Below are 12,625 nucleotides of genomic sequence, written 5' to 3' on the forward strand. Positions count from 1 at the left end.
CTGCGAAATTTGCCGCTGACTTATTCCACCATCTGCTTGTCCAACTATCCTTCCTCTAACAAAATCTGACAATTCGAGAGAACCTTGAGTTCCAGGTATGTTGTAGCACAAGATAATTAGTGTGCGGACCATTTTCATTTATATATTGCTCTGTGAACACAAATTAGTTAGCATTAATCAGTTAAATGACGAAAAATTAGGTGTCTATTTACTTGTGACCACTCAGTGTATATAAGGGAGGTCAGCGGCATAAAAATGATTTTTACATTTGTGTGTGTGTGTGGGGGGGTCAGTTTCTGTAGCTGGGGCATCAGGGTTATTCTGTCTGCAATATAAATGTCACGACTGCCATAATGACCAGTGACTATGAGTAAATTACTGATGAATACAATTTTCAGTATTACTGCAATGTAAGTATGGTATTTTCTCGTCGTTGGAATAGTGAGGGGACACGCATGTAGTATGGTTTTATAATAGAAACATGGATCAGTCAGTTCTTTCCACGAGGTCTGAAAAGTCTGGTATACAGGGGAAAATACATGTTTCTGAGTGTATTTGGATTATTTGTTTTGTTTGTTTCGTAAGGTGTTTCTCACACCTCCAAATTCTGTTGGAGGTGAGTATCCGGGAGTAAGACTTGAGTCCTAGTTCGGACACCGGGTTCGGTGTGACGGGGATTCGCAGATTGCGAGTGGAGTGCTCTAACCACCTGGCCATGCGGGGCCATAAGGGTATTTGGATCATCTCTCCCTTATGAACTTGACAAAATTTAATTGGTTCTATTGGAGGTCAACTTTGCATAACTTTTCAAAACTAGTCATCACCATTAGATCGTTTCCACACAAGGCATCGTTAGGCACATAAAGATCAGTCAATCTGTCCAATATAGCAAGTTTTTCTTTCCAATGCAAAGATGTGATTAGAAATTTAGAGTAGGTCCTGTTCTCACCAATGAAAACAACATTATAATAATTATGTAAATAGTCATGGCTGAAAAAATTTGTATTTTCCACTCCACAGACTATAAAAGGCCCAGTGTTTAAGATTCAAAAACAACGTATAAAAGTTTATTTATTCAAAAACAAATAAAAATATAGCAAAATTATTGATCTGTAGAATTGTTTATGTAAAATAGATGGGACAGGCGTGATCTAGTGGTTAACGTCACACTGCCGTAAATTCGCGCTCCACACTTTGGGACTGTGGGTGTGCTTTAAGTGTGAGAGTCTAGAATATACACCAAGGTGAATTTAAGTTATATATGTGTCGCATTCATTGTTGTGAAATTACTTCCCTGACCTTTCCAGCCTTAGAGAATATAGAGCAGGTTGAATTTAAATTATATATGTGTTGCATCATGTTGTGAAATTACTTCCTTGACCTTTCCAGCCTTAGAGAATATAGAGCAGGTTGAATTTAAATTATATATGTGTCGCATTCATTGTTGTGAAATTACTTCTCTGACCTTTCTAGCTTTAGAGAATATAGAGCAGGTTGAATTTAAATTATATATATGTGTTGCATCATGCTGTGAAATTACTTCCCTGACCTTTCCAGCCTTAGAGAATATAGAGCAGGTTGAATTCAAATTATATATATATATATATATGCGCGTCGCATCATGCTGTGAAATTACTTCTCTGACCTTTCTAGCCGTAGAGAATATAGAGCAGGTTGAATTTAAGTTATATATGCGTCGTATTCATGATGAGAAACTGGCTAGTTTATGAAATGTTTGTCTTTTAACTTTGCAATCTGGTTGATTTGTTTTAGAATTTTTGCACAAGGCAATTGAAGGGTTATCTGTGAATAGATGTCCCTTATTTTGAACTGACAGACTAAAGGTAAGACAGCTCCTCAGCAGCACCTACAGCTAACTCTTGTCTGACCAACTAGTGATATTTTAAGGCTGGAGGGGTCGGCAAAGAACATACGGGGACCAAAATTACGATACTTATAACTGTATTTGGATTTAAATATAGATGAGAACTATATATAAACATTTAAGTGGATAAAAGTTACACAAATATTTAGTTTTAGGGTTACTCTGTGTGTATACTGCTTGCTTCAGACCAATTTTCAGAAGACATACAAATTTTATTTGTTTGTTTGTAATTAAGCATAAAGCTACACAGTTGGCTATCTGTGCTTTGCCCACCATGGGTATCGAAACCCAATTTCTAGCACTGTAAGTCCGAAGACATACCAAGTAAAATATTTTTAACGTGACTGAACACACACACACACAGGAGGGGGTGGGGATATATTCTTGAAGGAAGCAATTACGAATCTCAAAAGATTTTATTTCCCGTGTCTTGGAAACTCTACTGATTAAATAAAACTCCAAACTATGTTGGCACTAAATATTTTCTCTTATTTCTAATCTAACACTATAATTCGGGGTTCGATACCCGCGAGAAACACAGAGCAGATAACCCACTTTGAATCTTTGCGTTAATTTAACTTCTGTCTCTTTAACTTTGGGTAAATAATAAATGTTTATATAAATAAAACATTACCTTGTGAGGATAGGCGAGATGCCATGTCACGTTGACTGATGCACCTGAAGGTAGTGACGTAACAATATCGCCTGAAAAAAAAAACAAAAACACACGACCTAAACAAATAATTATCACCCAGACGAAACAGACCACACAAAACTTATCATCGGGAATGAATAAATTTTATCGAAACTGTCAGTGTCTTACGAATATTATTTAAAAGAAATAATTTACAGCAAGACTTTTTTAATAGTTTCGTTTTGAGTTTATTTACTGATTAATATTATTTTATTACACGTTACAAGTTTTACAGTGGTAAAGAATATATTTAGAACGTTTCAATCGTCCCACCAAACATGCTCGCCCTTTCATCCGTGGGTCGTTATAATGTGACGACCAATCCCACTGTTCGTTTGTAAAAGAATAGCCCAAGAGTTGGCGGTGGGTGGTGATGACTAGCTGCCTCCCCTCTAGTCTTACATTGCTAAATTAGGGACGGCTAGCGCAGATAGCCCTCGTGTAGTTTTGCGCGAAATTCAAAACAAGCAAAACATACGACGTTTCGATCACCGGTGTGATCATTCTCAAGTACACGAGTTTTAACGGTTTTAATCTTTGTTGACTGAATACTCAATGTAACTACACGGTTTTCAGTAACTAGCAATGAAGTCAATGTAAATAAAAAATATAAACGTTGTGAGATAGCGAATTATATTATTATTTTTTAGTTGTGGTTTTGTTTACTGTCCATTTATTATTCCTTCTATCGTTTAGTTTATCTATGAATTTTTAGTTAAATTTAAAACGTTAACTTACCTTCTAACTTATCACGTTTATTTTGAGTAAATATGTATGTACCAGCTAAACGGGTGAAATAAAAACTCGTTTGTAACAAAGGATCGGAGATTGTGCTTCTATTTTTTTTTCCTTAGTATAATAAACATTAAAATTGCAATAAAAATACATAAAGGTTCCAATACAGAAAAGAAAGAAATAATATTTTCAAGAATTATATTAACATGAAATTAGATGGGGGGTCCACCCCCCCCCTCATGACCTTTCTCGTGTCATTCTGTATCACTGTGTTAAGTTGTGCTGATTTGGTAGTTTTAGAAATTAGATGGGGGAGGGGTCCAACTCCAGCCCCATTCATCACCTTTCACATGTCATTCTATATCACTGTGTCAAGTTTATGCTGATTGATCAAGAAATGTGGGAACGTATAAGGAACATATTTATTCTTTCCCGGACACACACACTTTCCTTTATAAAACAGATTATGAAACTGACACCAGCTTCCATAGAGGTGACGTACAGATATTATTAATGTAGCAAAAGGTTATGTAAATTTATTATCACATAAGATGTACTCTCGGGATTTAACGGTGTGAATAAATACCCTGCCATAAGCTTCATAAACTGAGTCACGAGATAGTTAGTGAATGATATAGTTAGCGAATTATTGCTGTTTGTCACTTGATATTGTTATTAATATAGAAAAGTGATTTTGGAATATCGTGTTGTTTTTATTTGGAATTAGGTTTTTTTCTTCTTCTTCTTGTTCTTTTTCCTGATTCCATTATTTGCAATAATTAATAATGATATTTGTGTTAACATTAGTATTATTAACATTAGTATCAAGTCCTGGTCAGGCACGTGTTTATTAACTGTATTTTTGGTAAGTGCTACATTCTGTTTCAAGTGTTTCTACAGTTTAATAAATTGTTTTTTTTTATTGAACCCTGGTCGTAGCGGCGTGTTACTTTATGCCGTTACAACGTTACGTCTAAATAAGCTTATTATGTTGAAGGCTTATCGTTAAAACTTGTGTACTAGAGAATGATCGCACCACTGACCGAAGCGTCATACCTGTTTTAAAAAATAATGGTCTTTACTGTAAAAGCTGTAATGTAATAAAATAAGACTTTTTTTTAGTTTTATCATTTTTATAAAACGATATATAGACATTTTAGTGTTATCAACAATATCGGTTAACAATGTGTTAAGATTATCTTCAGTATCATAACAATATAATTATAAAAAAAAACAACAAGAAGGATGTTTATTAGAATTATCTCTATAGCACATGAAAAACAATTAAACACAACAATTATATTTGTAATGAGACATTAGTATTAGGACTAAGACATTTTAAACACTACATTCTTAATCTAGTCCCTTAGGGATTTACAAGTATTAGAAGAGTGTATAATAATAGTATTCCAACCACATTATATTGCCGACGACGCATTTCGCTCAGTCCAGAGCTCATTAGGCCGGTTGGGATACAAAAGCACTAATGCCTTATGACAAGTATAATTGTAATCATTCTTCGCCGGCTTGTAAAAGGTGTACACACCATAACAATTGTTATTGTATCAAATGGTTTATATAAATAGTGTTCCGACCACTGGGTGTTCTGTTAGTTAGTTGACTGTGTGAATAACAGTTGATTCAGATTTACAACTCAAAAAATAATAAGAAAAGGTTTATACTGTACTGAGCCAACTATTTTTTTGGCTAAACTGTATTAACGATCTATTATCTACAATAACACAGACTTGTCAGATTTGAGTCACAATTCTGATATACCTAAATGTCATCAAACACGTATTGCTATTCATCGAAAATATTTCAATGTAATTACAAATCAAATGGATTTAAAATATAATATTTTAAAATATGATAACTAATAAAATTAAATTACAAGTATAACTTAAAGAAAAACTTCAATATGACTTTCTGTTTCTACGTGAAATGTTTAAAAATAATTTGTTTGTTTATTTGTTGAATTTCGCGCAAAACTACTCGCTAGACGTCTCTAATCAGAAGTGATAGACTAAAGGAAAGACTACTCTTTTACAAACGAAAAGTGACATTGACTGTCACAATGTAACGCCACAAGGGCTGCAAGAGCGAGCATGTTCATTGACAGGATTTGACCTCGCTACCTGCAGTGTTTTGAGTCAAGTGTCCTAATTACCAGGACATATCAGATCCATTCAACCAGGATTTCTATTCTTTGTGGAAACGAAACTGAAGCTTAAAGTTACCTCTACTGAATTATTTAACATTCGTAGAAATGTATAAAGAGAAAAACAGACACAAAATTGGAAATACAGTCTTGGTCAAAATGTTTGCAAATTTTGTAACAAATAAGATCATTATTTTTAAGTTGAAATACAAATACAATTTACGATGCCAAACTGAGAAATACATGGACATCATGAACGATTCATTAGAATGGCAAACAATTTTATCAGACACATGTAGAAAGATGTGTAATTCAGAATTTCACCTATCACAACAAAACCTTACCAAAACATATATACCGACAAAATATAACATCAAATTATTATAAATAGTGTCTGTAACCTTATATCAGTTCATATTAAACATTCAGTACTTAGTTGGTTCTCCGTGTATTCTGGGGCCCGGCATGGCCAGGTGGTTAAGGCACTCGACTCGCAATCTGAGGGTCGCGGGTTCGAATCCCTGTCACACCAAACATGCTCGCCCTTTCAACCGTGGGGGCGTTATAATGTGACGGTCAATCCCACTATTCGTTGGTAAAAGAGTAGCCCAAGAGTTGGCGGTGGGTGGTGATGACTAGCTGCCTTTCCTATAGTCTTACACTGCTAAATTAGGGACAGCTAGCGCAGATAGCCCTCGTGTAGCTTTGCGCGAAATTAAAAAACAAACAAACCATGTATTCTAATAACCTCCGCAAGGCGACGTAGCTGTCGATGAGGTTATTGATGTAATCCACTGTAATTTCATCCCAACTTTTCACTAGAAGGCGCTGCAACACAGTTAAAGTAGCTGGTTTATGGTCGTGGCTAGCAATTTTCCGGCTCAATTCTGCCTAACAATCTGAAGACTTTGTTGGCCATGGTAATCTTGTAACGTTCTCTTGGTCGAGATAATCCTGTACACTACATGCACTGTGGGCAGTGGCATTGTCATCCTGGAACACAAAGTTATTTCCAAACCTTGCACTAGTACAGTGGTTCCCAACCTTTTCACCACCGAGGGCCTCTTTTACTGTTATTTTGTTCCCCATGGACCCCATGTTTTTGAAAGATCCTGTCTACCCAAAAAACTTCTTATTAACTAATAATTAACTCGTTTTCCCATTTTTCATTATCAAATAAAAGACATATATAACTGAGAGTGCAATTAAAAAAAACAGCAGTATTAAAAACCTACTTGTTTAATGAGATGGTATTACCTTCGCGGACCCCAGGTTGGGAACCACTGCCCTAGCATATGGTTAAAATATCACCTCCGTGTGATGCCTGTTGGAGGCGTCATTGAAGTTTCCCTGAAAGCAGTTTTTCCACCATGATGAATAGCTGCCAAAACATGTACTGCACTACCTCCTGTGTGTTCCCTGTGAGAAAGACAGCCTTCCCTTTTCTGTTTCCCGGGTAAAAAACGAACACAAATCCTACCATCAGCTTTAAAAAGCCAGAAACAGTACTAATCTGAAAAGATGACATGTCGCCAGTGTCCTACTGTTAGTTGTCATGCTGCCTTGCCCAAGTAACACGGTGACAACGGTGAATTCTAGACACTATCTGTTAGCAAGTAGTTCTTCTTGCTAAATGAACTTGTTTGGTCAATCTCCTATTCAATGTTCTTCTGAATACCCTGGAATGAATGTGTTCATGCTATTCCTGTCGTAAAGCGTTGCAAGACTTCTTTAGATCAAAACACGGTCATCTCGGGCAGTAATTTTTCAGCATCTACCAGTACACTTTCCTGGAACAACGTTTCCTGTAGTCCTATGACGTTTCAGGATTCTCAATACAGGACATTGGGGGTACCCTACTGGTCTAAGAATGTCCTTTTGCTTCATACCATTTCTGTGCAGTCGAACAATTCGGCGCCCTATAACTTATGGCACATGACAAGGCATGACTACACACCAAGTACAGAGTAATTGTCTGAACAAAGCGTTGATTTATTTCGAAAAATATTATTCCAAAAGCACACCCTTATATACAAAACAGGTGTGAATGTGTGTTTTGACGAGCAAATGCTCTAAACATCTAATGACAGAATGACAACTCGTATATGTTTGTCAGATCATACGCTGCCTTTTCTATTACTATTCGGGCATTTACTGAATAACTAATTCATGCATGTAGACAATAACATCAATATAGAATAGTATGTAAACATTTTGGCCAAGACTGTAAAGTGTTTCTTAACGTATAAACATCAGAATTAAGTTCTAGTAAATTGTACATTCATGTTACTTTGTCCCAGAAGCAATAAAATAAAATAAAAACACAACTAAGATTTTCAAACGATATAGCTTTCCTAGAAGCGCTTTACGACAGTTTTTAAGCACCAATATATATAAGCATCGTCCTAACTGTCCAAAAATGACCAACTGGAGTTTTCTAAAAACCTTCCGAGTGCCCCTACCATTCCTTCACCAAGCTTTCTTCAACAAAGTTCCCATTCATCATACTCTACTGTAAAGATAGTTTTTGCCCCAATAATCTTATCTAACAGGTACAGTTAAAATAGTTTTTGCCCCCGTAAGAAGATGTTACCTATAACATTAAGCTAGTTTTTGCCCCTGTAATATTATGACATCTAAAGTTAATATAGTTTTTGTCCCTGTAAGCTGATGTGATATACAATGAAGACATATTTTGCCCCAGTACGATGATGTCACCTATACATGTAAGATAGTTTTGCCCCTGTAAAATATTGACATATGCAAAATTAGATTTGACCCTGTAATCTGATGTAACAACTACAGTTAATACAGATTTCGTCCCTGTAAGATGATGTGACATTTACAGTTGATATACTTTTTGCCTCTGTAAGCTGATGTGACCTCTACAGTCAAGACAGTTTTGCCTCAATAAACTGTTATGACATATCCAGTTAAATTAGATATGCACTTGTAAATTGATTGACCTCTACAGATAAGATAGTTTTTCCCCTATAAGCTGCTGTGACCTATACAGTTAACTTAGTTAAGTTAGTTTTTTGCCTTAATAATCTGATTTAACAACTACAGTTAAGATAGTTTTTGCCCCTGAAATATGATGTGACATCAACAGTTAATAAAGTATTTGCCCCTGTAAATAGATGTGACCTCTACAGTTGAGATATATTTTGCCCATGAAACCTGATATTACATATACATATAAGAAAGCTCTTGCCCCTGTAAGCTGTTTTGACCTATACAGTTACGTTATCTGTGAAATCTACAGTTAATATATTTTGTGCCACTGTAAGATGATGTGACCTATACAGTAAAGATAGTTTTTGCCCCTGTAAGCTGGTGCGACCTTTACAGTTACGAGTTTACACTCCTGTAATCTGATGTGACATCTACAGTAAATATAGTTTTTACACCTGTAAACTTCTGTGACTTCTATAGTTAAGGGTATTGGCCCCTATAACCTGATGTGAGATCTACAGTTAAGATAATTTATGCCCTGCAAGCTTAAGTGACAAGTTAAGACAGTTCTGCCTCTGTAAGCGGAGGTGAAATCTACAGTTAAAAGTTTTTGCCCCTGTAAGTTATTGTGACCTCCACAGTGAAGACAAATTTTGCCTCTGTAAACTGATGTCACCTATACATGCTGTGATATATATATATATATAATTAGTTTTGCCTCTGTAAGCTGTTGTGACCTACACCGTTAAATTAGTATTGTTCATATATCCTGATGTGACCTATACAATTAAGATAGATTTGTCTCTGTAAACTGATGTGACCTGTAAAGTTAAGTTAGGTTTTGCACCTGTAAGCTCATGTGACATATACAGTTAAGATAGTTTTTGCCCCATAAGCTGATGTAACCTATAGAGTTAAATTACTTTGCCTTTTTAATCTGGTGTGAAATCTACAGTTTAATGGTTTTTGCCACTGTAAGCTGTAGTGGTTTAACTGACTAGGTTACATCAGCTTACAGGGGCGAAAAATAACTGAATTGTACAGGTCACATCAGTTTACAGGGGCAGAAACTATCTTCACTTTGTAGATCACATTAGATTACAGTTGCAAAACTAACTTGATTGTATAAATCACATTAACTTAGAGGGGCAAAAGTAATTATGTAAATAGGTCACTACAGCTTACAGGGGCAAAAACTTTTAACTATATTAACTGTAGATTTCACATCAGATTACAAGGTCAAGTCTAACTTAACTGTGTAGGTAACAACAGCTTATAGGGGCAAAAAATGTCTGAACTCTGTAGGTCACCCAGGCTTACAGGGGCATAAATTAACTTAACTGTAGATGTTACATCAGGTGACAGGGGCAAAAAACACTTAACTGTAGAAGACACATAGGTTTACAGGACAAAACTATCTTTACTGGATATGTTACATGAGTTTACACGTGCAAAACCTAGCTTAACTGTACAGTTCACATCAGCATAAGGGGCAAAATTATCTTAACTGTATACATCATATCAGCTTACAGGGGCAAAACCATGTTATCTGTAGATGTCATAAAAGCTTACAGGGGTAATAAATAACTTATCTGTATAGGCCACAACAGTTTACAGGGACAAAACTATCTTAACTGTACAGATCATATCAGTTTACAGGGGCAAAAACTATCTTAATGGTATAGGTCACAGTAGCTTAGAGGGGCAAAACTAATTAAATATATATGTTATTTTTTGCCCCTGTAATTTGATGTGACATGTAAAGCTAAAAGATTTTTGCCCCTATAAGCTGTTGTTACCTACACAGTTAAGTTAGACTTGACCCTATAATCCGATGTGAAATCTACAGTTAATATAGTTTTTGTCACGGTAAGCTGTTGTGACCAATACAGATAAAATATTTTTGCCCCTGTAAGTTGAAGTGAGCTATATAATTAATTAATTTTGCCTCTGTAGGGTAATGTGACCTTTACAATTATGTCAGTTTTGCAACTGTAAGCTAACGTGACCTCTACAGTTAAGTTAGTTTTTGCCCCTGTAAACTGACGTGACTTCAAGAGCTAAGAGTATATGCCCCTGTAATCTGATTTAAAATCTACAGTTACGATAGATTTGCCCCTCTAATCTGCAGTGACCTATACAGTGCAGTACATTTTTGCCCCTGTAATGTGATGTGACATCTAGAGCTTAAATAGTTTTTACTTCTGCAAGCTGATGTGACCTATACAGTTGACATAAAATTTCCCCTATAAACTGATTTGGCCTCTACAGTTAACATAAAATTCCCCCTATAATCTGATGTGACCTATACAGCTAAAATAGTTTATGCCCATGCAAGCTGTTGTGTCCTGTACATTTATGATAATTTTGCCTCTATAAACTGTTGTGATCTATATAGTTATGATAGTTTATTTCCCTGCAAGCTGTTGTGACTTATAAAGTTAAGATAATTTATGCCACTATAAGCGGTTGTGACCTATACTGTTTAACTAGTTTCTGCCCCTGTAATCTGATGGGACCTATACTGTTTAGTTAGTTTTTTTCCCCTGTAAGCTGGTGGAACCTATACAGTTGAGATAGTTTATGCCCCTATAAGCTATTGTGGCCTATACAGTTAAGATAGTTTATGCTCCCTATAAGCTGTTGTGACCTATACAGTTAAGATAGTTTTTTTTGCCACTGTAACCTGGTGGGACCTATACTGTTTAATTAGTTTTTGCCCCTGTAAGCTGGTGGGACCTATACAGCTAAGATAGTTTATGCCCCTATAAGCTGTTGTGACCTATACAGTTAAGATAGTTTATGCCCCTATAAGCTATTGTGACCTATACAATTAAGATAGTTTTTGGCCCTGTAAGCTGGTGGGACCTATACTGTTTGGTTAATTTTTGCCCCTATAAGGTGACGTGAACTATATATTTAATATAGTAAGCTGGCGTGACCTCTAAAGTTACGTTTTCGCCACTGTAAGGTGATGCGACATCTAGCGTTAAAATAGTTTTTGCACCTGTAAGTTGATGCGACCTATACAATTAAGATAGTTTTTACCTCTGTAATTTGGTGTTACCCATGCAGTTAACATAGGTATTCTGCATTTTTAAATTCAAGTCTAATATATTCATAGATTTACTGTTAAGCGACATACAGGAACGAACCACTATCAAAAGGCAACTGATTTTTACATATATTGAATGTATATAAAGCAGGATTGTTGTCTGTGTTCACCCTTCACGGTTACAATTTTTTACTGATCTCAATCAAACTTCTCATGCACCTTTACTCGCTAAGTGTCCATGTGTCTGCCCCCCCCCCTACATAGTTAAACAGGAAAGTGAGCGAGTTATAAAGAAATCTGAGCATCAATTTTAAAGTTGCAGTCGTTATCTATAAAGTTATATTGTGTTACTTATACCCGGTCTTTTACGTCACAAGACAGATTTAATCATTATCTCTTTTTTTTTACAACGCTAGAAACCGGGTTTCGATACCAGTGGTGGGCAGATCACAGATAGGTCATTGTGTAGTTTTGTGCTTAACTTCAACCAAACAAACTTTTTTTTAATTAATTGGATTAGTCTATTTGTATGCCTAAACATTCGATATATCTTGCAAGAACATTTAGCTGGTATGAAAAGGAGAACATAAATTCTAGTTTAATAATTTTAAGAAAAGAGACTGCCTCATCAAGACCGATTAGTTAAAGTTATGTTTACACTCCCAAGATCTCTCCCCCCCCCTCCAGTGGCTCAGCGGCAGGTCTGATGGTTTATCGCGCAAGAAACCGAGTTTCGATACCAGTGGTGGGCTCGGGACAGATAGCCCATTGTGTATATTTGTGCTTAACAACAAAGCAAACACTCCCAAGAACATGAAATTCTATGTATAACCAGATTACTAAATCATGCTTATTCTCTCAGAAACCGAAATTGCTATATAACTGATACTAACTAGTTTATATTTTTCCTCAATTCAGAAATTTCTATGATAGGCATTTTTATGCTACTTTACAAATGACATCATATCCACACGCCAAACAACAAGAAAGTCTGGGCATGATTATGCTCTAACTAAGTTAGTAATCATGAACAACTAAAACCCGTTATAATGTGACGGTCAATCCCACTATTCGTTGGTAAAAAGGTCGCCCAAGATTTGGCGGTGGGTGGTGACAACTAACTGCCTTCCCTCTAGTCTT

General features: G+C 35.9%; 1 protein-coding gene across 1 annotated transcript in view; it reads right to left on the minus strand.

The window, feature by feature from the left end:
- Window positions 1–12,625, minus strand: part of LOC106461132 — an 82,369-nt gene that overhangs the window by 55,802 nt on the left and 13,942 nt on the right. The window contains exon 2 of the mRNA XM_022388003.1: window positions 2,520–2,590. Coding sequence (XP_022243711.1) covers window positions 2,520–2,590 — 71 coding nt within the window. The remainder of the gene's footprint in view (window positions 1–2,519; window positions 2,591–12,625) is intronic.

This window comes from Limulus polyphemus, unplaced genomic scaffold, assembly GCF_000517525.1.
Source record: "Limulus polyphemus unplaced genomic scaffold, Limulus_polyphemus-2.1.2 Scaffold903, whole genome shotgun sequence".
NCBI lineage: Eukaryota > Metazoa > Arthropoda > Merostomata > Xiphosura > Limulidae > Limulus > Limulus polyphemus.